General features: G+C 47.2%; 1 protein-coding gene across 7 annotated transcripts in view; it reads left to right on the forward strand.

Moving 5' to 3' along the window:
• Nucleotides 1-16181, forward strand: part of SLC8A3 (solute carrier family 8 member A3) — an 82769-nt gene extending 66588 nt beyond the window's left edge. The window contains exons 2-7 of one of the 7 annotated variants that reach the window (XM_042814585.1): nt 40-145; nt 1867-1876; nt 13574-13695; nt 14189-14288; nt 14945-15220; nt 15375-16181. In XM_042814585.1, the coding sequence (XP_042670519.1) occupies nt 40-145; nt 1867-1876; nt 13574-13695; nt 14189-14288; nt 14945-15220; nt 15375-15751 (991 nt within the window). In that variant the 3' untranslated portion in view covers nt 15752-16181. Of the gene's footprint in view, nt 1-39; nt 146-1819; nt 1841-1866; nt 1877-7281; nt 7300-13570; nt 13696-14188; nt 14289-14944; nt 15221-15374 lie in introns of all 7 variants that reach the window. The other 6 variants (XM_042814581.1, XM_042814582.1, XM_042814583.1 and 3 more) reach the window with 6 other exon arrangements.
• Nucleotides 16182-23704: the final 7523 nt, after the last annotated feature.

Consider the following 23704-nt stretch of genomic DNA (forward strand, 5'->3'; position numbering starts at 1 on the left):
ACCCACTGTACACGGTTGTCTCTCTTGTTGTCCCTACAGGAAGACCGTAAGGGTTAAGATAGTAGATGAGGAGGAATACGAAAGGCAGGAGAATTTCTTCATTGCCCTTGGTGAGCCGAAATGGATGGAACGAGGAATATCAGGTGTGAGATCCTTTATGAAAAAAAACTCAAAACAAATAGAATCAAGTCTCCAAACCCCAAACCCAGAAAATATAATCCTCTCTCTCTCCTCCTTCCCCCCCCTTCCTTTTCTCCTCCTCATGTGGATGGATGGACTTTGACTCTCTGCCCTTCCGTATCCTCGCTCTCACACTGTCCCGGCGTCACCTCTCCTTTTAGCGCCCAGCTTACTTCTGATCCTCCTTTTGTGCAATGCTTGAGCCTCAGAGACTGTACTATTTTGACGGGATTTCTTTGTCTTGGTCTGTTTTCGTTCTGAGCACACCTCTGCTGTTCTCCCCTCTCCTGCTCCTTTGCCAGGACCTTGGGGAATGTGAGAGACAAGGGACGGGCATAGTGCATGGCTGCCTCTTCGGCTCGTCCCGTACACCCCCCTGTCCTTTCCTCTGTTGTTGCCTGCCAGTGGCATTGCCTTGGTGCTCTTGGGTCCCTATGAGACGTGGTGAAAAGCCCACAGAAGAGGGAAGGTATGAGGTATCCTGTTCTGTGTTTATTTTGCAAAATGGTTCTCCGTGTCTTTCATCTGAAAAGCACCTTACTGTGTCTCAGACAACCCCAGCCTGTTATGCACAGAGTGTAGAGCTCTGTTAATGTCCAATGTGAGCATTGGTACAGTGAGACCTGGGATCTCCTAGCAGATCAGGATTGTAGTTGGTATAAACTCGGAGTTTCTGTCACGCCTTGCCTGCATGTATCTTTGTCCTTGTATATGTGTTTGACTTCTTTCTCATTGAGCAAGTCTTGCCATTGGCGTCACCAGCTTAGGGGTGGCCTGGGAGAGCCGATCTTTAAATAGAGAAGCACTTTACATGCTTTTGTAAAGGAATCCTAACTCACCTTTTGGAGTCTGAAATGAAATAAAACCAGATGTGCATGCCTGTGGGCTTATTTCTGATCCCTTGTACTGCTGCTGGTGATAGAAACATCTGGCAATTTCCAGTGCATCACACAGCTTTCCCTTGTTGAAACATTTCCATCTTTCTTATCTCATAAGTACAGGAACTATCCCCTAGTCAGTCTGAGCTCTCCTGCATGGTTCTCCAGGACATTAGGATAGACACAGCTTGCATTAGCATGACAATGGCACATAGTGTCTGTGGATTTGTAAAATGTAAACCCCCAAACCATTAGTAGTTTAGTGCCATTAGACCATCCCATGCCTCCCCTGGGTGGTGACCGACTTGAGGTTTTTCTGCATGCTGAGTTCAGCCCTTTAGGTTTCACCAAACTCCAGCTTTAGTGAGCATTCACTCTTAATAAGAAGCAGTGATAAGCCTGCCATATCCCATGGTATGTTCACCATATGGTATGGAGGTATGTTCACTCCCCTCCACTGTAAAGATGTGGGCATGGCTTCTGCCTAGAAGTTGCCTGGCTTCAGCTTGTAGCCACTAGTTATTTTCCTGCTTTTCTCCATCAGATTTAAGAACTATGTAGTGTTCTGCATCTTCTGGGTAGGTGCTCACTATATCTATATTACAGTTAAATTTCTTCTTGGAAGGAGACTCAGTCTTTGAATCTAAGACTGCAAAAATGTTTTCTTGCACTCTAGAAGATCTCCAGGGTCTTCTCTCCACACATGCCCCTTTCTGTCTATGGGGCTCATGCCTCTGTGTCACTGGGCATATGAGGGAAAGCACTGCTTCTGACTCCCTCCTGCACATGCAGGAGCATCTCAGTGAAGCTCCTGCTCAGTTGTTTGCCCTCTGTGAACCCTGGATCCTTTTCTAAAGCAGTGAGATACAGATTCTAGCTAGGGTAGGGCTGGCTTTTGTTAAATCCTGTGTTTCTGTTTCCTGCCTAGGCTACCATCCTCATTGTTAGAAGGACAGTGATGCTAGTTTGCTGTACTGCGCACGTCTCATTTACACTAGCATCAGTGATAGTCAGTGGGATTGCCAGATCTGTCACAGGCAGAGAGATCTGTCGGATTACTTGTTCACCACACAGCCTGCACAAGGCAGCCACTTCCACCTGAGGTGAAGGTGCAGCCTCAGCTGGACTCTGCCTGTCAGAAGGAAGTGCTGGACCATGAAGAGAAGGAGGCATGGAGCCCTGGTTGGCCTCAGTAGAGAAAAGTCAGAGCAAGAGCTGTGTGTTTGTAAAATCTAGGAGACAGATTAAAGCACATCTGTAAATATTCCTGGCACAAGGTGGCACAGTCGCTACACTGATTCTAGGGCACTTGGAAGGATTCTGCGCTCTGCAGAGCTGCACAACACAGCCTCTCTGGTGAGCTTATCTGGAGCCTGAGATGATAGAATGAGGAGCTCAGCAGCACTGGGAGGGACAGCCAGCCACTGTCATCACCAGCAGCGTCGTGGATGGCTCCCAGTGGAGAAGGCTGTGCAGAGCGTGGACTCTCAGCACTCATGAAGTCATGTGCCCGTATTGCTGTACTGCATCACACATGCTTCTACCTTGAAGGATGCCCAAAGCAAGGCCGCGGCAGCCTCTTCTGTGCAAAGAGGCCTGTACAAAGCTGGAAGGATGCAACTACAGGCTGGGAAAAAAGTCTCCACACACTGCCATGTGGCTGGGACTTGGTTTCAATGCAGTGATGGATGGGACCCACAAGACAAGGGCAAAGTGTGGCTCCTGGCTCTCCTGGGAGGTTCAGGCTAGTTGCTTTTGGTGAAGTCTCTCTGGGTTTCAGCTACTCACGCTTCTTTCTACCACTGCAAAAGACGTGGCTTTCTTGACTGTGTGGCCTCATTTTGTTATTACTCCTCACTTGGCTCTGCCTCACTGTGCCTGCGCCTAGAGTGCTGTAGAAGCGTTTCTTGTTTTCAGACTGCCCTTCATGGTGTCTTCAAAACAACTCTTCTGGCCCCCTTGGGAGCAGGATTGTGTTGCATGGCTCGGCTGGCTGCCAGCCATGCTGGGAAGCAGCCTGCCGCCCAGCTGTGCTGAGGCAGCTTCTCCATCCCTGTAGTGCCTACAGGAGGGCTGTGTCATGTGAGTACCACACCTGCTCTGAGCCTGCAGACATGTTGCTGTTAAACTGTGCCGTAAGAGTTGCTGACCGCATACTCCATTCCGTGCTCTTCTTTCTATATAGATGTTGTGTGTGCAGTACCAAACCCTGTCTGGCAGCCCATTTCTTCTTTTTCATCAGTTGCTTTCTGCAGCTACAATTTCTCAAAGACTTTCTGGTCATCCAAAAAGTGCAAGTTGGCGTTAGCAGCTTTTTTATTGATGTACTCAAATAATTCAGAGATCAGAAAGATCCCTTTCCTGCCACCTTTCTGGCTATATTTTTCTCAGCAACTTTTGAAAGTATTCCTTCTGTGAAGTGAGTTCTTTGCTTTATGACAAGATGCAGTATTTTGGTTTCACTGTTACTCCCATGGCAGCTCTGGTATGGTGTCACTGCTCAGGTCAGAGATAAGTTTTTACTACTGCCAGCCCTGCAGGATGTTAGAGAAATCCAGCCTGTTTTTACTTTCCTCACACATCAGCTTTCACGGTTTGTCCATAGCCCTGGATTGTGGGAGCAAAACTTGCTTTGCTTTTCCTGGAAGTAATCAGTCTTTCACCTAAATTGTGGTTAACCTTAGGGTTGATAAAGCCCAAATGGCTGCTTTGGAAGATTTCAGTTGATAACGGATAATGGTGAAAATAACTTCTGGAAAATTGTTTCATGAGGGTGATTGGGAATCTGCTCATGAGAATCCAACTAGCGGTACAGTGGCAGAAAATTCAACCCCAGGGATGGAGTGCTGATTCTTCAGCATTATACTCTGTAAAAGGGACCAACATCCTTCATGCAAGATTTTGCTTCAGAAACCATGATGTGACTACGAGATATGCCTTCACTGGAAGTGGGAGCACAGGTGGTTTGTGAGCACTGTTAAATAAGTAGCTGGCTTGGGAAGATTTTGTCTGAAATCCCCTTCAGCCTTTCCAGCACAGCATGATGTGGTGTGGATGGATGTCCTGAGACATCTCTGTCACCTCCCTGTACAGGAAAGCTTCATTGCTAAGAGGGCAGATGTGGCTGGAAGTCAGAGTGAGGATTAAACTGCAAAGAAAGATGGATTCCTAGATTGGATAGATCCAAACAAGTTATCTGTTTCCAAATGTTGATGATGGCACAACTGGGTATAAAGGTCTGTGCTGGACAGATAAGCCACATCGATATGGGAGGAGTTGTGTGGCAGCTTTCTGTGGTATGGGCAGGTTCTGAAAAACTCCTTCCATTAGCTGCTAATGGGAATATCAAATAAATGTTAGATTGCTGCTGCCTTTTTCCCCAAAGGTTTAATAATTTGTTGCAGTTCTGTGATTAAGCTGACTGCTGCTGATTCTCTTGATGGACAGAATGGATCATGGTCTGTTTCTTGGAGTTTCTGCCATTAACTTCAATAATAACAGGATTAAGGCTAAAGCTTCAGAATCTCTGCCTTGTTTATCTAATGAAAAATACGCTTTCATAGCTCTTCACAGTCCTTTAGGAAAGCAGTTCACTCACTTCAGTGCAAGCTAGAGCTGGAGCCCATGGGCAGTGCAGTGAGCCCTGCTTTGGGCTAGTGGGCAGGTAGTTTGTAGCGTGGTGTTTCCTTTGTATGCCCCAAGGATCCAGGCTGTGCTCTTTATCAGTGACATCAACAGTGGAACCGAGTGCATCCTCAGCAAGTTTGCAGAGCTGTTTACACTAAGGGTGGTGAGGCACAGGCACAGATTGCCCAGAGACGCGGTGGATGCCCCATCCTGGGAGATGCTCAAGGTCAGGCTGGATGGGGCCCTGAGCACCGTGACCTAGCTGTGGGTGTCCCTGTTCATTGTAGGGGAGTTGGACTAAATGGCCTTTAAGGGTCCCTTCTAACTCAAATGATTCCATGATGGTTTGTATTCACCTTTTCTCTTGTGCTGTAGATGGGGCTCCCCTCCAAATCCTCAGCCTACCTCATTTCCATTTGCTCTGCAAGCAACATGCATTTAACCACCTATGTGGATCCTTTTAGCTATGTAGCAGCTTTTTGGAATTGTTAGGTACATTGATTAGAGAAGATTTATGTAAATGACCAATAAGGCCAGAATAAAGCATGCAATGTGGTGAACCCTTTCTGTGACGTAGAAAGAGCAGAAGAAGGTATTTTATTGTTCAGAAAACATCTGAGCTTGTGTGGTTTTATTTGTGCAGCACTCCCTGTGCTTGTTCCTTTCGGTATGTGCCGCTATACTCTTTCCCTGTGGAAATCAAGGCTTTGAGTCTCCTGAGAGTCCAGGGGAAGGCAGTATTAGTGCCCATGGCCTTGTCTGCAGGCGCAGGTATTTGTCTGCACACCTGCTGTGCATGGTTTAGGCAAGGGATTTTCAAGACTACTCATCTGGATTTGGCTGCTGAGCTAATTTTAGCAGCTGCCTGTAAGGAGACGCTTGCCAGGCCTCTGAGGCTACCTGATATGCCGACAGCAGTGCTGAGATGATCTGGCTTGGGCTTGGGGTGGGACAGAAGAGCAGGGGTGGAGGAGAAGAGGTGCGGGGAGAGGCCTGCAGGAGCAGCACAGTGGTTGCGGGAAGCTGGTATAGGTACAGCATCCACAGACAGACTGTCAGTAAGCTGTACAGGTCAGGACTGAGGGCACATTAGCTGATGCATGTGCGGGAAGGAAGCTTTAGTCTGTGAAATCATTTTCTTGCTTGCATGCACAACGTTCACTCAGAAATATACAGATAAAATAATCCTTTGGCTTTCTGCTTGCTGTATTCTTAATGTTTCATTCATAGCTTTATAGGCTTCTTCAAATATTCATGTATCATATCATAAGTGAAAGGGAGAAAAATACTTCTCTTGCAGGCTCAAAAGCAAATGGGAAAAAAATAAACTCAAATCCCAGAGTGCTAGGATAACATTTTTAAAAAGCATGAGGAACCAATGATTTTTATTATTATTTTTTTAATAAGCATGGTAGCTCAGGGGCCCAGTAATACTTCATTATATTAAATTTGAACAGTGAGCCGACCCACTGTACTAATACTTGTAATTGCAAAAGGAAAATTAAATTTCCTCCCATTGTCTGAAGGACCAGTAGACCGTGGAAGAGGAAGGAGGCCATAGTATGGAGCTAGGACAGAGCTACGAAGTCTCAGGGGCGATGACCAGGGCCATTGATGGTGCCGAGCAGTGGGACTGGTGTTGTATGGTCAGTGCCTCTTTGCAGCCTTTGAGGCAGGGTTTCTGATGGCACGCAGGTGAGCCAGGACGCAGCAACGCTCCCCTGGCTATGAAACCTTAGATAAATTGCTTAGGAAATCACTTTCAAACAAGCATAGATAAAATTAGGTACCTCTGTGCAAAGGTGCCTGCTTCTCTGAGGCCTGAGCTGGCAAGCCTGGGTAAATTAGCACTTTTGGACTCCTGCCCATTTCTGAGTTCGCAAAATGTTCCCTTTAGCCTCTCTTTGCTGGTTTCACCATCTGTCAAATGGGGATGTTAATACTGACTCAGTCTTTGTACAGAGTTTTAAGCTTCTGAGACTCAAAGTGCGTGATAATAAGTGTTAGTAATTACAGTACCGTCATAGCATGCAACCGAGTCTCTGGAGACAGCTTGCTGCTTGAAGGACAAGCAAAAGTCATAGCTAAGGCACAGTGCTCACTACTTTTGGAGAGGATTTGGTATATTTTGCTGTGTGATCTCTCTTACAGGCTTCACTATGGTTACTCTGAAAGCTGGGCCTAGACTGTGGCTTTCTAGGGGGACCCCCATTGTATCCAGACCTCCCCTGGCGAGGCTCTCGCTGAGCTGCAGCTTGGGTCATGCCAGGCCCTGATGGCAAGCGTGGCTGTCCCCTGCTCCTTTCCCTTCCCTTCCCCACCTGCATCCCATTCCTCTGCCTTTGCTTGGGGGGTGATTTTTGGGAGCCCTGATGCGGTGCTCACCAGCATCACTTCCATGTTGCTGCCATGTCCCTAGCCTCTGCCTGGCATGTAGCCCTAAGCAGCTCACACATCGCATTGGGCCATGGCCATTGCTCACTGAACGTTGTCTTCTGCTAAACAGCTTCTCCTGCTTTTCCCAGTGCGACATTAACTTTCTCCCTGTTTTCTTCTTTCTCTCTGTCTGTCTCTTGTTGTTCTTCTCTCCCCACAGCTCTGCTGCTCACCCAAGGTAAGACTGCTTCTTCTCCTTTCCTCATCCTGCTCTGCCTGTTTTTGTCCTCTTTAGTCAGCCCTCTCTGTCTGTATTTGCTGCGTGCAGGAGCGAGGTACCACCCCAGCTCCAAGTGCTCCCGTCCAGCAGGGGCTGGGTCAGAATTGTGCATTAAGACCATAAAATGACTGATGCCTGAGAGCCTTCCTCCCCATTCCAGAAATTTCCCTGCAGTTTCAGCAAATGGCCCAGCCAGGGCCTGCAGCTTTGACCCCAACTCTTCTTCCTGAGGCAGCTCCGGAGGTTTTGCTCCTCATGCATCGGGTTTTCCTGCAATCATAGAACCCCTTGGCCAGAGCAGGCACATGAGAGGTCCCCACTGCTATGCCGGGGGCCACTCAGTGCCAGCAGCACAGCTGAGATGTGATGGGCTCTTGCTCCTCACCTCCCCATAGCAGCATTTACCTTTATTAGTAATTTCATTGCCTGAAATCCCCATTATGCTGGTCTATCTCAATCACACATAGTGGTGATTTATGTCTCCTGTATTTTCTCAGTCCTTCAATCCCAGGTATGATTACAGTTCAATTTGCACTAAAGAAACATTTATCAAAAGCTCAAAGCCAGGTGAGCAGGGTGAAGGGAAAAGCTGGCAGCTCGGCATGCCAAGTTGAAAACCAACAGCCTTGTGTGTAGCAGTAGAAGCTGCGAGTCCTGCAGTGGCTGCAGTAATGTGGGGGCTGTTTGCAGGCTTCAGAACCCCCAAGAAGAGCTCTGTGCTCCTTTGGCTCACCATGGACCGTGGGTTTTAGTAGGCTTTGTTGCAGGTGAAATCAAAGCGCTGATTGCATTTATTCGTAACACCCAAGCTATGCTGCAAACTGACAGTATCTCTGCCATGAAAGCTTCTGTCTCTACAGTTTTCAGGAGGATGCCAAATGTGCTGTGCAGGGATGGCCTGAGCCTACAGGAGATGGGGCTAATTAGGAAATTGCTAGTGGCAGGCAGAAATCCCCAGCTCCCCAGGTATCAGCTTGGGGTGTTCATGGAAAACTCCTCTGAGTAGTTTGGATGGCTTCCTTTGTTACTCTTTCAACTCCAGGATGACTAGGAATAAGTTGAGCACAGCCTCCTTCCCAGTAATTTCATTGCTTTAATTCAGTAGCTGCCTAATTTGATCAGAAACTCGGGAACCAAATAATCTGTGTTAAAATAATATAACTTTCTCCCTCTGTTGCAATCCAGCTTGATTGCTTTTGGCAGCTGTTAGTGGATACTGTGGTCACCAGCTCTAAGAAGCTGATCTCCAGCTAATGGTGAGGTTTGTGGGGCACAGCCTCCTGCTGTCCCCTGTGCTGGGATGCCCCATGCCCCTGGGGCACACAGTGAGTACTTGGCCGTGTTCTGGTCTGGCAACACTCGCTCCTGGAGTATATTGCTGGAATGTCACTCAGCAGCCATCATGGCTAATAAGGAGAGAAGTGATGTTCTCATTTAGTCCATGTCATGTTAGATTTAGGTTACACAGAAGTGCAGGAATCTTTGTAAAAACAGCTTTGTTGAGAGTTCTGGGGGAGTCTTCCAGTCCTCTCCCTCACAGACCATCTCCCATGTTCCCCTTCCCTTGCATGGCACAGCCCCTGCTTGCCATCTTTTTGCAGAAGTTCCCTGCATGCATGAAGAAGAACCTGCATGCAACACAGATGGGGAGATGAGCCCAAGCGCGAACACGTTTTGTGTCCAGGTGGTCTTTGGAGAATATTGGAGAGCCTGAGTGTGCCAACCCCTGCAGACCTATTCCTGGGAAAACAGGGCTGTGAGTTTCACACGAGGCAGCACTGCTGGGTCGGGAAAGCCTTTGGCTCAGGTTCTGCTGTGCTATTTGCGTTCACCAAACTTCCAGGCAGACTTCTGAGCTTTTCTTGGGCTTAGGATGTTTGGATTCTTAGCTGTATGAGGAATTACCAAACTTTAGCTACTTATCTACCCTCACTTCCACATATTCATCCAGATCAAAGAAATAGTAGTTCTAAAAATGTTTCTTTGTGCATTGAAATTCATGGGCCCGCTTTCTGCATGTGTGCTGCATGGCTGCTGCCCGCTTTGTGGTGGGAAGGCTGAGGAGCAGGGCCACCAGCAAGGGCCTGAGAGCAGGGCAGCAGGGAACTCATAGAATCATAGAATAGCCCAAGTTGGATCCTTGGGTCCCCGTAAGGAGTATTAAGTCCAACTATAAAATCTGTGCGTTGGCTGTGTTAGCACTCTTCTTATGGATGCACAGTTTCCTAGTTAGCACTAAGGACACTGGAGCGTGTATGTTGGATGCATCACGCCTCAAAAATAGCTTTCAGAGCTAAGTAAGCAGATTCCTCCCATTTTAGACAGTGGCACAGGCTGTGCGTGCATGTGTGTGTGCATGTGTTTCTTTAAAGGGCATATCAATATGCCAGCCTCCACTGCCAGTGCATCTCTTAGCCAGCAGCCTTCCCAGGTTGTGACTGATAGATTGACAGTCCTCTGGAGAGAAGAGCTCATTCACACGCTGTGTTTATTTTGTGTAGCTAGGATTATATTTTATTGAGCCGCAACAAAAATCCCACTTTAATTGTCGCTTTAATTTCTTCCTAGCAGCACAGTCCCCAGAAGGGGTGACCTTCATGCAGATCTGTGCCCACTCTAGAAATGGATGGATATGAGATAGCTGGAGGGGTGTGAAATGGCCTTCGTAGCAGTCTTTCATGAATGCATTGCTAGTTTTAATCCAATTTATTCAGAAAGTGACAGGGAATGGAGACTGGCCCGTGGTTGTTTGGTAGTCTTGCAGCATTTCCTAGGTGATAGGCATCTACCTCTCCAGCAGTGTTGCTGGGCCTTGTCATTGCTTGTTTCAGCGCAAAGCTGGCAGTGGACTTTATCTAACTGATTTACAATGTACCCAGACAATGTCCAATTCCCACTTGTTCCCAGTGCTCTGAAGGGATTTGAGCAAGCGAGCATTCAGGTGCAGTGCATGCTGTGGGAATGCTGCTCTGCTTTCCCCTTTCCTAGGGGAAAAAAACAGAAGGAGCTGCCACCCAGCCTTTGCTCTTGCAGACTGGCAGGTCTCCCTTGCCTGTAACAGCCCACGAGCAACCTGGCGTGAGGAGCTGATGATGAGTACCTGGTGCATAAGACTCAGCTTGTGTAGCCTGAGCAGTCTGCACACCTCCTGTAGCCCAGATGGGCTGTTATCCCTTGGTGGTCACAGACCTACATCCCAGTGCAAACAGGGTTTTGGGGACGGCTCTGTCCCCACCTTCCTCTTCCTGGGGAGGAGGTGACAGCTGTCCTGGAGGCCCTGGTGAGCTCCTGTTCTTGCCAGGCATATCCAGACCTTATCAAGCTTAATTGGGGTTGACAGCTGGGAGTCCAGGGTGCAATCCGCATTGAGGAGTAGGTGCAGATGCTGATACAAACAGAAATCAGGCTAGTTAATAATTAAGCTGCAGTTTGGCAGTGTTCACCTTGTCAGGTTTGACCTTCCAAATTAAAAAAGTCTGTCTCTCTCATCCAGCTCAGCTGCTGGGCCTCTGCTTATGGGGCTCCACTCAGCATCCAGTTTGAACAAACGGAATCGGCAAGCTCAGTTCGGTTTGTGTCTTAAGTTAGGATGAAAGACTTAGGTTTAACAATTTCAAATTCACCTCTGAAATTTGTTAGGTTTCTGTACTTTGCGTAACAGGTTCTCTTTCCTGTTGCATATTTGGAAATATTCCAGATGTATTTCTGCTTTTTGCAGCCCTGGGGCATGTCCAGAGAAGGGCAGCAAAGCTGGCGAGGGGTCTGGAGCATAGACCTTATGAGGAGCAGCTGAAGGAGCTGTGAATGTTCAGTCTGGAGAAGAGGAGGCTCAGGGGAAACTTTATCGCACTCCACAGTGAACTGAAGGGAGGCTGTAGAGGGTTAGGGGTCAGCCTCTTCTCTTGTGTAGTGATAGAACCAAAGGGAATGGCCTCAAGTTGTGCCATTCAGTTGGATGTTAGGAAATATTTTTTCTCCAAAAGAGTGGTCAGGCGCTGGAATGGGCTGCCCAGGGAGATGGTGGAGTCACCAACCCTGGAGATGTTCAAGAATTGTTCAGATGTTGTGCTGAGGGATGTAGTTTAGTGGGAAATATTGGTGATAGGGAGACGGTTGGACTGGATGATCTTGAAGGTCTTTTCCAACCTTGATGATTCTATGATACACGAGTCGTGCAGGAATCATCTCCTTTTGCAGCTGAAGTAAGCTTCCTCTGTGAATGTTTCTGTGAGATACCCTATCAGGCATGCTACATGTCAGTTGACACCTATTTGCAGCTCATATCTGAGGGTTTTAGCACGGGAGTGGTATTCAACAACCTGCCTGCAGTGGACACCCTTGACATGGCTTCTTGGGTGACCACATTTCTTCCTCAGTGCTACAGTCCACTGTATTCACTACAGAGGAGCTGTGTGGGGGCAGCTGGACCTCCCTTACTCAGGTCTTGGGACATGCTGTCAGCAGACTGCAGCTCTCCAGCTCTGGCCATCACCTGGCAAGGCCTCGGTCATGAAGGTGCCACTTCTGCTGACACTTCACAGTACTGCACATTCCACAGACACCTGCCAGCAGTCAGAGGTCCTGGGCACAGCGTTCTGTGTAGCCCTGGTTTCGCCCGCTCCTCAGAGTGCTGCTGCAGCTCTCGCACTGCCCTGCCTGGCATAGGCACATCAAACAGCATGAGCAAGGAGGCAGGGGTTGAGATAAGTCTGTGTTGGATGCTGCTTCCCACAGGGAGGAGAGCATGTTCTGTGGTGCGTGCATTTAGAGACCTGTCTGAAGATGGCTAAGATTTGCATGAGACTCTGTTGTCTTGCCATATCAGAAGCTTTTGTCAAATCAGTTAAAACAGGGACTGAGATGTTTGTGTGTTGGTTTTTTTTTGTTGATTTTTTTTTAGCACTTCTCCTGTCGTTGTTAAGCTAGGGAAATTTAATCCAAGATTCCCAGCCTTCTGGGAAGACGCTTTCTTTCTCTGCTGCATGACAGGAGCTGGTAGGCAAGAGCCTGGTGCTGCTAGCTGCAGCCCATGTCTGCTCTGATGGTATTACTTTCCAGGGAAGGTCATAGTGAGCCAGATTGCAGCAAATCTGGGTTGTGCAGCCCTGCTGGGATGGCTAGCTGTTGTGCTTCATCCTCAGCTCCCTGCTGTGGGTACACACCAGCACCATCTGCTATGCTGGGCCCCTGAAGAGCTGTGGGTGCTTCCTCCTGTGAGCTTTTAATTGTGGGGGGGTGAGCCACACTTGGAACAACAACTGATGTGTAAGCACCCGAATCTTTGATGTTAGATACAGCTTGTCATCCTCATACACTTCTGGATAGAGGCAGAGACTAGATTTTCTAGGTCTCTGTCTTGGAGAAAGAGATTAAGGCTGCACAAACTTCTTGTTCGTGTGAATGTAAGTAGCTTGAATCTTGCCTCCAAATGTAGCATACAACATAAGGTTTCTCAAAGTATCCCCTCTGGAGCCACTTGGCCTTTGCCTGCCATCATCCTCTATCCTTCCACCACCCTGAGTAGCTCCAGCTGCTCTGCTCTTCTGTTTCTGTCAGTACTTGTAAACTTCTGGGGATTCCAAATCCACAGGACATGTGTTGGAGTTAGGCAGTGATGGTTTTGATGTACTTCATTGATTTCGAGTGATGGATGTGGTTGTTTGTGCTTCTGTGATGGGCTATAGGAATACCACTTGACGTAGGAGTTCTCGTACATCTTATAAACCCTGCAGTCTCACAAGGCTTACAGTCTCTGCAGTCAGTCTAGCAGGGCTGACAAAGGGAAGGCAGAGTTTACAATTGGATTCCACTGGGAGTTTATCACTTCTGTGCAGTTTTGGTGAGGAGTAAGAGATCTGCTGGAGTCCACGTGGGATTGGTCACATCTGAGGCATTACCTGGGGTGTCTGTAAACTCAACAGGAAGCCTTGGTAATACCTGACCCACTACTTGGCCAGAATGGGATGCTGTTCCTTTGTGGTACCTCCCCAGATTCTGCTGAGCTCCCACAACTGAGCATTTATCATCCAAGAGCACCAATGCAGGCTGAAGAATTTTTTTCTTTTTAGAGACAGCCATGCTTTATATGCTCTCAGTGATTGATAGGCAAAAATCTTGGTCCTTTGTTCCCATGGCCCAGCACTCCACCCCTGCCCCAGGTCTCTGTGTTACTGCAGGGAGCTGCAAGGGAGCTGCTGCCTGCAGCTCAGTGTTGGTCTTGCTTTTGCAGAAGGGGCTGAAAGGAAGCTGACAGTTGAAGAAGAGGAAGCCAAGAGGATTGCAGAGATGGGCAAACCAATACTTGGCGAACACCCCAAACTAGAAGTCATCATTGAGGAGTCATATGAGTTCAAGGTCAGTGGTTGTCCCAGGAGTCCTCCAGGTGGGGGAAGCTGTGTGGCAGTGAAGAGCTGCCATGGAAAGCAGGGTTGAGGAGGCCAGGTATGGCTGCGTTTACAGGGGGAGGAAAAAGAGTGTGTGATACAATAGAGGGTAGGGAAAGACTGAATAAATGCCAGGAGATGTAGCTGCTAGTAGGCAGAGGTTAAGAGAGAAAGACAGGGGAGTCCTGTTAGAAGCAGATGCCACCATGCCAGAAAAGCAAACTGTGCAAGGCAGGATTGACAGAAAGGAGCTGAGCTTTGTAGAAAGGAGTACCAAAAAAGCAAACTCTGGTGAAGTACAGCTCATGATGTACTGGGCTGGGAGTTACCAGTGGGTTCAGCATGGAGCTTCTGATAGGAGCATTTCTGTGGCACCACCACAGTTTGACAAGGGGCAGAAGGGAAGGTCAGCTTTGCCTGCTAGCAAAGGGTCTAACTGCTGTGCATCTTTATTCCCACAACAGAGCACTGTGGACAAGCTCATTAAGAAGACAAACCTAGCTTTGGTTGTAGGGACACATTCCTGGAGGGACCAGTTTTTGGAGGCCATCACCGTCAGTGCAGGTGAGAGGGAGATCAGCAACCCCATACCAGCATCCCCTGGGCATGTGCAGACAGGGATGAGATGTGTCTGGGCTTATGAGGCAGATTCTTCCAATCTCTGAGTTAATCTTTCCCCTCCAAGAGGTCACTTATACCCTCACACAGGTGTGACACTTCTTGCTGGGAAGGGTCCATCAGCCCATGATTTGGAGCAGGTGGACCAAGAGAGCCCTCTAGTTTCCCTCAGTGGCACTCATTTCTATAACTTTCTGCTGTGTGATTTCATGGTGTCTCTCAGCAGTGATTTCCACAGGGTAACTAGGTACTCTATGATGGTCTGTGGCTGGGGATGAGAACAGGACAGCCCCTGAAAGTGTTGCTCAATGTCTCACAGCCACATAGGGTGGATGTGTGCTCCTGAGGTGTCCTAGGAGTCCTTCCATCTTGCTGAGCCCCACCACTGCCACTGAGGGCTCCGGCAGCTGCTAAGTCTCACCAGCTCATTCCCATAGTGGTGGCTGGCACCAATGCGGTACGCCTCCATGCTGCTTTGTGTGGGGAGGGAGGCAGCCCCCCAGTCTTGTACCCAGTGGCCGGGCTGGAGAAGTGCAGCAGAAGGTGGGTGGCCTTGAGGATGCTCAATTGTATGAGCTGGACCTCTTATTCCATGTTTGCAGCAGGTGACGAAGATGAGGATGAGTCTGGTGAAGAGCGCCTGCCATCCTGCTTCGACTACGTGATGCACTTCCTGACTGTCTTCTGGAAGGTGCTGTTTGCCTGCGTGCCCCCCACCGAGTACTGCAATGGCTGGGCCTGCTTCGTTGTCTCCATCCTCATCATTGGCATGCTCACAGCTGTCATCGGTGACCTCGCCTCCCACTTCGGCTGCACCATCGGCCTCAAGGACTCGGTGACCGCCGTTGTGTTTGTAGCCTTCGGCACCTCCGTACCAGGTGGGGAGGCTATGGGGAGCGGATGGGGGGTCCAGAGGAGATTGGGGTCCATGTCCCAGCTGTCTGGTAGCACACCTGAGCCTCCCTCATCCCCCAGCATGAAGGGTTGCCCGTTTCTCCTGCTGGACCCTGATGATCCCTCCTTCCCCCGCAGATACATTTGCCAGCAAAGCTGCAGCCATCCAGGACGTGTACGCCGATGCCTCAATCAGCAATGTCACAGGCAGCAACGCCGTCAACGTCTTCCTGGGCATTGGGCTGGCATGGTCGGTGGCAGCGATCTACTGGGCGTCACAGGGGCAGGAGTTCCAGGTGTCAGCCGGTACCCTGGCCTTCTCTGTCACCCTCTTCACCATCTTCGCCTTCATCTGCATCAGCGTTCTCCTCTACCGCCGGCGGCCCCACCTCGGGGGAGAGCTGGGCGGTCCCCGGGGTTGCAAACTGGCCACGACGTTGCTCTTTGTCAGCCTGTGGCTGCTGTACATCCTTTTTGCCACCCTGGAAGCCTATTGCTACATCAAGGGGTTTTAGGCGGCAGAGAGATGGTGCCGCCGAGGGAGGGACCCCCTCCTCCATTACCTCACCGGACACCGGCCCTGGATGAGTGGTTTCACCAGGATGGACAGCTGTCAGCTCGCCGCCCTGACAGGTGCCAGGATGGGCAGATCCATCACGGGACGATAAAGAAATCCACGAAAACCACCCCAAAAAATGATGCAAAAGAAAAGAAAGCAACAATGGCAAGCATTTAAAGGGACAAAATGAAGTAAACCCAGCCACTGACTCCAATCGATGTGACTAAGAAGTCTCAGCCATCTCCCAAGGCCACCTCTCCCACAGGTTCGTTTCCTCTTCTCCAGAGCACCCCTCCGCTGTAAGGAGATGCTTTCTTGTTTTTACTCTTTAGGAATTGCAGAAGTCTGATAGGAAATTTTTTGGTTTTTTTGTTTTTTTGGTTTTTTTTTGCCTATTGCTTTATAGTTTGGGGGGGAGTGCACATGGCTTGATTTTTTTTATTTTTATTTTTTTATTATTTTATTTTTACTACTTAGACAGAAAAATGTTAGAAGTTTAAAATCTAAAGCTTCAAGCTGCCGTCAGTGCTGGAATCGAAGGTGTACTTTTTGAAGCCACAACAGACTCTGACACTGTCAAAGAACTTTTTCAATCTCACAAGTTTCCTCCCCCGCCTCCATCCATTTCTTTCTTTTTTAAGAGCATCACAGGACTGATATATTTTTAATACAGACACACACATACATACACACAGCACACCAGTTCAGTGATGAAGGCTGAAGCATGTAGCATCTCAATCACCTGCCTGGGCTAAGAAAAAAAAAAAAAGGAGGAAAAAAAAAAAACCAAAACAACCAACCTTCTAATATAATATGTATAATGTATATTTTGACTATGGCATTTCTCTTTGTGTAATTAACTTTGAGCTTGTGGTACTGCAGGAAGAGAAAATGATGTTAATGGGCGAGAGGTAGTGAAATGAACAGCGGTACAGTCACAGCCGGCTGAGGGGTCCGTGAGATTGCATAGGCTGCTCAAGATGGGGGCCTGGCACAGCCCTGTCCTGTAGGCCTCAGTGGATGTGGGAGTGAATCCCAGTAACACGCTGCTCTGTTGTACCGAAGTGAGCAGGAAGCCTCCGTGTGTCTCCCACAGCTCTCTCAGCGCTGGCCTTTCAGGTTGAGGTTAGGTCTAAACACGCAGGTTGGTGAACAGGAATGGGGTCCTTGTCCCACCCATCACCCCCCTCACGCTCCATGGAAAGGACCAGGCTTCAAACTGCTGGGTACCCGCAGTCCTGTGCAACCCCAGCACACCCCTGGAGAGCAGACAGGCAGACAGGCACACCCTTTTCATCTCAAGTGCTTTTCTTTTTCAGGAAAAAAAAAACAAAAGCAAGAGTATGAATTACATCAACGGCTGCAAATCAAAATGTTGGGTTGGTAATAAAATTAAATAAAACTTATACCTATATCTATATAAACAGTTCTATCTATAAACACGTTTCTTAACTGAGAGACCTGGAAGACGTTGTTAAAAACCTTGCTTTTTAAAAAGTGTTTCCAAGAGGAAGATAATTTCTTCTATCAAGAAACAGGTGCTGTACAGAAAAATCCGTGACTTTGCTAGCATCAGCCAAACCCAGGCAGTCAGCACAGCACAGACTGAGGGGCTGTCAGCATACTGGAGTGCTTCCTGCTGCCCTTGGAGATGGTGGCTGCAGGTGAGGGCAAAGCAGCAGGAATTAGGCTGTCATGGATGGAACACGCGTATCATTATAGCAGGTAAAAAGATGAGTGGGACATTGGTCCTTAAAACACAGAGGAAATATTTATTTTCGTACAAAAGGTTTATTGAATATCTCGCTGTATAAATGTGTGTAAGCATGAGGCAAAGAAGGATCCATCTTGCAGGAGCTTTGCAGGTGAAGTGCCCTTCATGGAGGCTAAAGGGAAGACAGTCTACTGCCTCTTCTCCTCCCTCTGTGGTGGCTTTTGGGGGAGGGCACAAGAAAGAGGGGGATCCTGCCAAGTGAGTTGCTCTCTCTGATATCTGGCCATGCCACCACCCACCGAGCAGCTCCTGCCGGCATTGGGCACCACTTCTGCTGCCATCCAGGCTGGGACCCCATAGCACAGATGTGTGACTGGTGAGGAAAAATGAAAGAAGTCCCGACAAATGATCTCTGGATGTGTGTGTAGGGGTGTTTAAGGTGCAACGGGATTATGTTATCATTGCAGTTTTTAATTTGGACATGTCAAGTCTGTTGTTATTTTAACCACATCAGTTCCCCCATTCCTAGCTAAAACTCAGGCGTGGGGAGCTCACTGTTATGCAGTGCTGTTATTCTGTTGCTTGTGCTGTATCGGTCATGTGCTTTTCATCTGCAGCTTTCTTAGGCTCACTCTGTGGGAGGGGGTGCAGGGGGGATGAGCATCTGTGACTGCCAATTGCATGGTGACTTTGGTGCCCTCGATGCACTGCGGAGACCTGTGCCAAGCTGACAACTTCAGTGGAGTGTTTATTTTATTTTTCCTTTTTTACTTCATTAAAAAATATGCAAGCTAAAAAAAAAAAAGAAAAAAAGAAAAAAAAAAGTAAATGTGGTGCCTTGGGGATTTGTTTTTGCTGAGGCTTTTATGTTTTATTTTTGGTTTGTGTGCTTGCATCTGGGCAGGTGTGTGGACACCATCGCTCACCCTGCCTCTTTCACTCTCTGCCAGCATCAGGTTTTGCTGGGAGGATCCAGCAGCAGCTTTACCTTTGAAGCTTTGCAGAGGAGAACTTTTGCTGCTCTGTTTTCCTTGCTTCTGCAAAAAAGGCAAAGCCATTGCCTTTAGTGTTAGTGACTGGGTTTGGGGTGCAGGGTGCTGGAACCCCCAGCCTGCCTGGCTCACTGTCACCACTGCACAGAGGCAGGCCAGCACTCAGAGGATTAGGTCCGGAACCTAAGGATGCTACCCAAGGGAAAGTTGGGCTGAATGGGAGGAGACTGCAGGCATTGGGAATCAGCTGCAGTACACAGTTAAGAACTGAGTGGCTATTAAAGCTGTTGAGCAAAGTTTTTAAACCAGGGAGGAGAGCATTTGCAGCTCTTAGCTCAGAGTTTCTTACCTTTTTGGTAGTTACTGCTGTGTTAGTGTCATCAGAACTTTTCTGGACAAGCACAAATTAAAGACAAAAATATTCTGTGATTTACGTTTTCTCTGATCTCACAGCTGTGGCTGCTGGGCTCATTTATAAGCCACTTGTCCCTGGTACCAGAGGACTTCTCCACTCTCCATCTTAAAGCAGCAACAATGCCTCAACCCACAGCATCATCTGCAAGGAGAAGCCACCATCAATCTGCATGTGCCACCACCATGGGCTTCAGTCGCCTTGGCCCATTGCTGTGGTAGGATGACGCCAACTCACATGCCTTCCCCAGCAGAGCACTTTGCTCTGGGAAGGCATTTGCAAGGCTGCTGTAGTACCTCTAGGTGGTGAGATATAGAATAATAAAGGTTAAAAAAACCCACTGAAGTCATCAAGTCCAACCGTTGGCCCATCCCCACCATGGCCACTAACCATGTCCCTCAGTGCTACATGTACACATTTCTTGAACGCCCCCAAGGACACTGACTCTACCACCTCCCTGGACAGACCATCCTCAGTCACTTTTTGAACGTGTGGTGTTGCACAGCTACAGGTAATCCTCGTATCATTCACCTGATATTGCTTTGGGGTTGGGCATGGCAATATTTCTGGGTTTATTCAGCTGGGGAATTGTCATGGCCATGACCTTGGTGTATGAACAAGCTCACATGAAAGGGAGCAGCAGTTGCTGAGCCCTGGCCACAAGCTGAAAAGCACTGTCACCAAGAATAACCTCTGGAATATTGTATGGAAAAAAATGTTTTTAATGACTGTTGTCATAACGTGTGTGTGTGTGCCAGAGGCAGCCTGCTTGTTAATAGTGTTATTTGTGACTTGCCTCCACAGGGGGGTGAGGACGAACGTCCTCTCGGTACTTAAGTGAGCTATTTACAATATAATGTCTAGATAATTAAAACCATGAGTAAATGACTCACCGATATTAACGCCCTGAGGAGTTTTACCCAAAACACACACCCCTCTGCCTCCCCTTCCCTGGGAGGCCATGCTTTGCCTCAAGTGGTGGCTGGATTGGGTTAGTTTTCCTCAGGAAAACCAAGATGTGCCTCCAAGAAATGATGGCTTGAGCTTAGACACGGAACCAGCAGGTATGACATGATGCTGATGAGCTCATCACCTATAACTAAGGATGCACCGATGTCTCACAGTGCCATTGTTAATGCCACTTACATGGTGAGCTGAGTGTTGTAGCTAAAGGAAAAATCATTACCTACCCACCTCATCATTGCTGAGGGTATACTCAGAGATTGGCCCAATTTAAACAATGCAATAAAAAAATAACATAGGTCTAGAAAGTTAAATTTAGTCTGACATTTAGGTAAATTAAAGAACTAAACCCTTTAAGCAAGATTGTATTCTTTTAGAGTGTGAATTTATAATTCATATAATATAATTGTGAAGTTATAAATAAATTCTTGGGATGACCTCTCTGGTGTCTCAGGAAATAGGCTTCATTACAGGAACACTGGTCGTGTTTTCTGAAAACGACATGCATACAACTTGGGTGCACAGAAAAGATGTAGGCAAGAAACTCAACATTAAAGCTGAAAAGGGGCCTTCTCTCAAGGACACCTCAGTAGAGCATGCTGTAGAGACTACTCCCATGGTTGTTCAATAAGCTTTTAAAAATGTAGCAAAAGAGGTTGTATAACCTCCTTTCCTTCAGTAGCATTTTGCATAGGAAATAACAGCAAAACTAAATGGTTTTCTTTTGCCCTGATGACTTTTTCCTTCTTGTTTTATTCACAGTGGCACGGAAAACCACTGATTACCATCACTCATAGGAGTATGCTGGATGTTAGAAAGACCTTCAGGTTCTCTCCTTTTTCCTCTCTCAGCTTCTAAGCAGTATTTGCTACTGGATTACATTTTGTTTGTACGTTCTCCTCAGTATTCCCATGGCAGGTCATTGCATACTCCTTTGCTGGAACTCATCCTGCTGACTTGGATGGTTTCTCCAATTTATCAAGCTTTCTGGTTCTACCCTTCCTAAGTGCTCACTGCCCCACGCAGTTGGATGCCACCAGGACATTGTATAGCAAAGCAGATTCCTAAAGCTGCTGATGAAAATACTGAATAGACCTGGACCCTGGACAGACACTCAAAAGACTTGCCCAGAAAGCTCTCTGACTTTGACACTGAGCTCAATGTATTGTGAGTCTAGGTTGCATTTCCTCAGCTTGCTTATGAGAACGTCTTCTGGGACAGTGCCAGAAGCCTTCCCAAAGTCAAGATACATCACATCTCATACCGACCCCAAAGCAATGAGGCCAGTTATCCTGTCAAAGAGTGAAATTACATTGGTTTGATACGATTTGTCCTGAACAAAACATCAACAAATCCATTCCAGCCATTTTCCACACACTTATACATGTATTAGGTGATTAAGGGAGTAACTGTTCAGCACCTCACTCTTAGAAGTTTTCACACAGAGACACCATTAAAATATCAGGTCTGTAACTCCCTGATTTGATTCATCTCTAGTTAGGTGACCTTGTCTTGCCATCCTTAAGTCCTCTGGGAGCTCACATGTATTCTACAATGCTCCAAAACCCATCCCATGTGAGTCAGAAGCACTTGGGCCAGTACTCTGAATTTTCCACAGTGAGCTTCACCTGATCCTGCTGCCATTCTCCTTAATGATCCAAGTATCACTTACCTTGCTCTTTCTCCTCATCAGGGGGGTTGGTGTGGTGTTATGCTCTTTTCTCCTTAATAAAATTAATTCTGCTAAGAATAGGGTCACATTATTATTTTTTTTTTTAAACAAAGTGAATAAAATAAGCTTTCAAAATTCTGCTTTCTTTAAGTGAGTGTTTCACATCAGCTTTCATGCTATAACAGAATTTACCTTCTCCCTCCACCTCTTTTAGATCACATGCTACTTAAAGGTATTTTTAGGCTTCAGCCCTTCTGATCTTACTCCAGCCTTCTCATGCCATTGCTGTATTCAGAGCCTTAGGTAAATGCTCTTGCTTCAGGTTCTGTGTTTTTTCTTTTCAAGCTTCAGGACGCTAAAGCTCTTCACAAGTGAAGGCCTTGGTCTCTATGTTCCCTCAATTTCCTGTACAGCAAGATAGTTTCTTATTAGGACTTTGACACCAGCCCTTATATCAGTTCTCAGATCTCTTTTATCCTTTCGGACAGCTATTCAGAGATCCTGCCCCCACCAGTTCCCTGAATTCATTGATATTTGCTATTCTGTCTTTTTGAAGTTGAAGTACTTTAACTCATTTTACAAAGGGCTGATATTTGGCAGCATTTCAAGCAGAAAAAGCCTGTAACAAACACCTGACCACTTCAAAAAAATCATAACAGGTCAAGAGATGCAATAATTTGCATTCATATTGGACTACAGGAGCCCAGATCCAACTTTAGCCACCTCCATGCAGCTTTATCTGTTACAACTGCCAGTTCACAGTGAGAACATCCAAGTCACTTCAGAAATAGCTGCATTTCTTCAGCCAAATATTGTGTCAGTCTTTTCTGTAGAGAAGTGTAGAGAAGTCAGAAGGCATCACTTGAGTAGTCCCAGCCAAAATCATGTGATAACATTGGCACTACATGCAATGCAAAGCCAGAGTGCTACTCTATAGTGGGACAATGGACATTCAATCACTGCAGTTTTTATTGCCTAAAGCACAACTCTGAGATGCTACAGAACTCATTTCAGCAAACCAAGGAAGAAGGTCACACACACAGCTGAGTCCTTCATCCACGTATCAACAATTCATGCATCCTCACAGCTAAGTACACAGTGAGGCTGTAGTCCTTCTACCTGGGCTGAGAGCCACAGACCTCCAGTCCAGACCCAGTGTGGTGAAAGAACAACACAACATGGATTAAACACTCACTCTTGCTTTTACAGGAGGTGGGGATGTAGTTTGTATTGCAGCATGTAGCTGGTGCTGTTTTCCAAACGAAAGCTAGACATCTCCTGGTGTGCACAGGCAAGGCACTTCTAAAAAGCAAAAACAGCTGTTAAAATTGCTAAGCGGGGCAGCCCACAGATAGAGAATAGGAAAAAGCATCATTACTTGTGGCCCAGTCAGCCTCAGGCTTTCTAGCAAACACTCCTTAGAAAATACTTGCTTGTCGTACTCCTAGTTTCTGAGGTGCTGTTTTTGAAAACCCAGGCATTCTCCAAGTCAAGCAGCACCACTTATGCAGATCCTGCTGTCTGATTTAACAGCAGCTTTGGAGAGCTGCCAAGTTATTTTGCCCAAAATGGCTTGTAAGGGCTGGCTGCTAGAAGTCAGGAGGTTGGCCTTCTGCATAGGGATTTTGTTACTTATGTCAAAGATAAGGGGAAAGGGGAGGAAGAAAAGACTTTTGCTGGAGGCAGAGGCAGAAACAATCTCTCTGTCGTTCTTCTGACTTGCTTGCAGAATCACTGCAAGGCCAGAGAAGGATGAAGGCTCCTCAGAGTGCCATAAAGAATGGCCAAAGAATTACTTTAAATAAAAAAAAAAAAGAAGAAGAAAAAAAAGGCCTTTCCTACTTTTAATTCTTTAAGTCTTGTAGGACTCCAGAGATGACATCTACTGCTTCTTCTTGAGCCCTCAAATTTGTCACCTTGGTAATACAACAAAATCAGCTTAGGTTGCCAGTTTAGTCCAGAAAGTCCACATTGGCTTCACTCCTCTCTTTTTCAAGTTTGCAATACTTTCATCATTTAACTTGCATCTGAGGACAACAGCTTTAACAGTTCTTCCTCATTCAGCAATGTACAAAGTCTCCAACATGAGAACAGATCAGAAGATCGAGTGAGGCTCAATGGCTGTCTTCTGTCCCTGGTTTAGGAGAGGGTGCTTT

This window comes from Centrocercus urophasianus, unplaced genomic scaffold (genome assembly GCF_019232065.1).
Source record: "Centrocercus urophasianus isolate 14NV4802_14NV808 unplaced genomic scaffold, USGS_Curo_1.0 seq_14, whole genome shotgun sequence".
In the NCBI taxonomy this organism is placed as follows: Eukaryota; Metazoa; Chordata; class Aves; order Galliformes; family Phasianidae; genus Centrocercus; species Centrocercus urophasianus.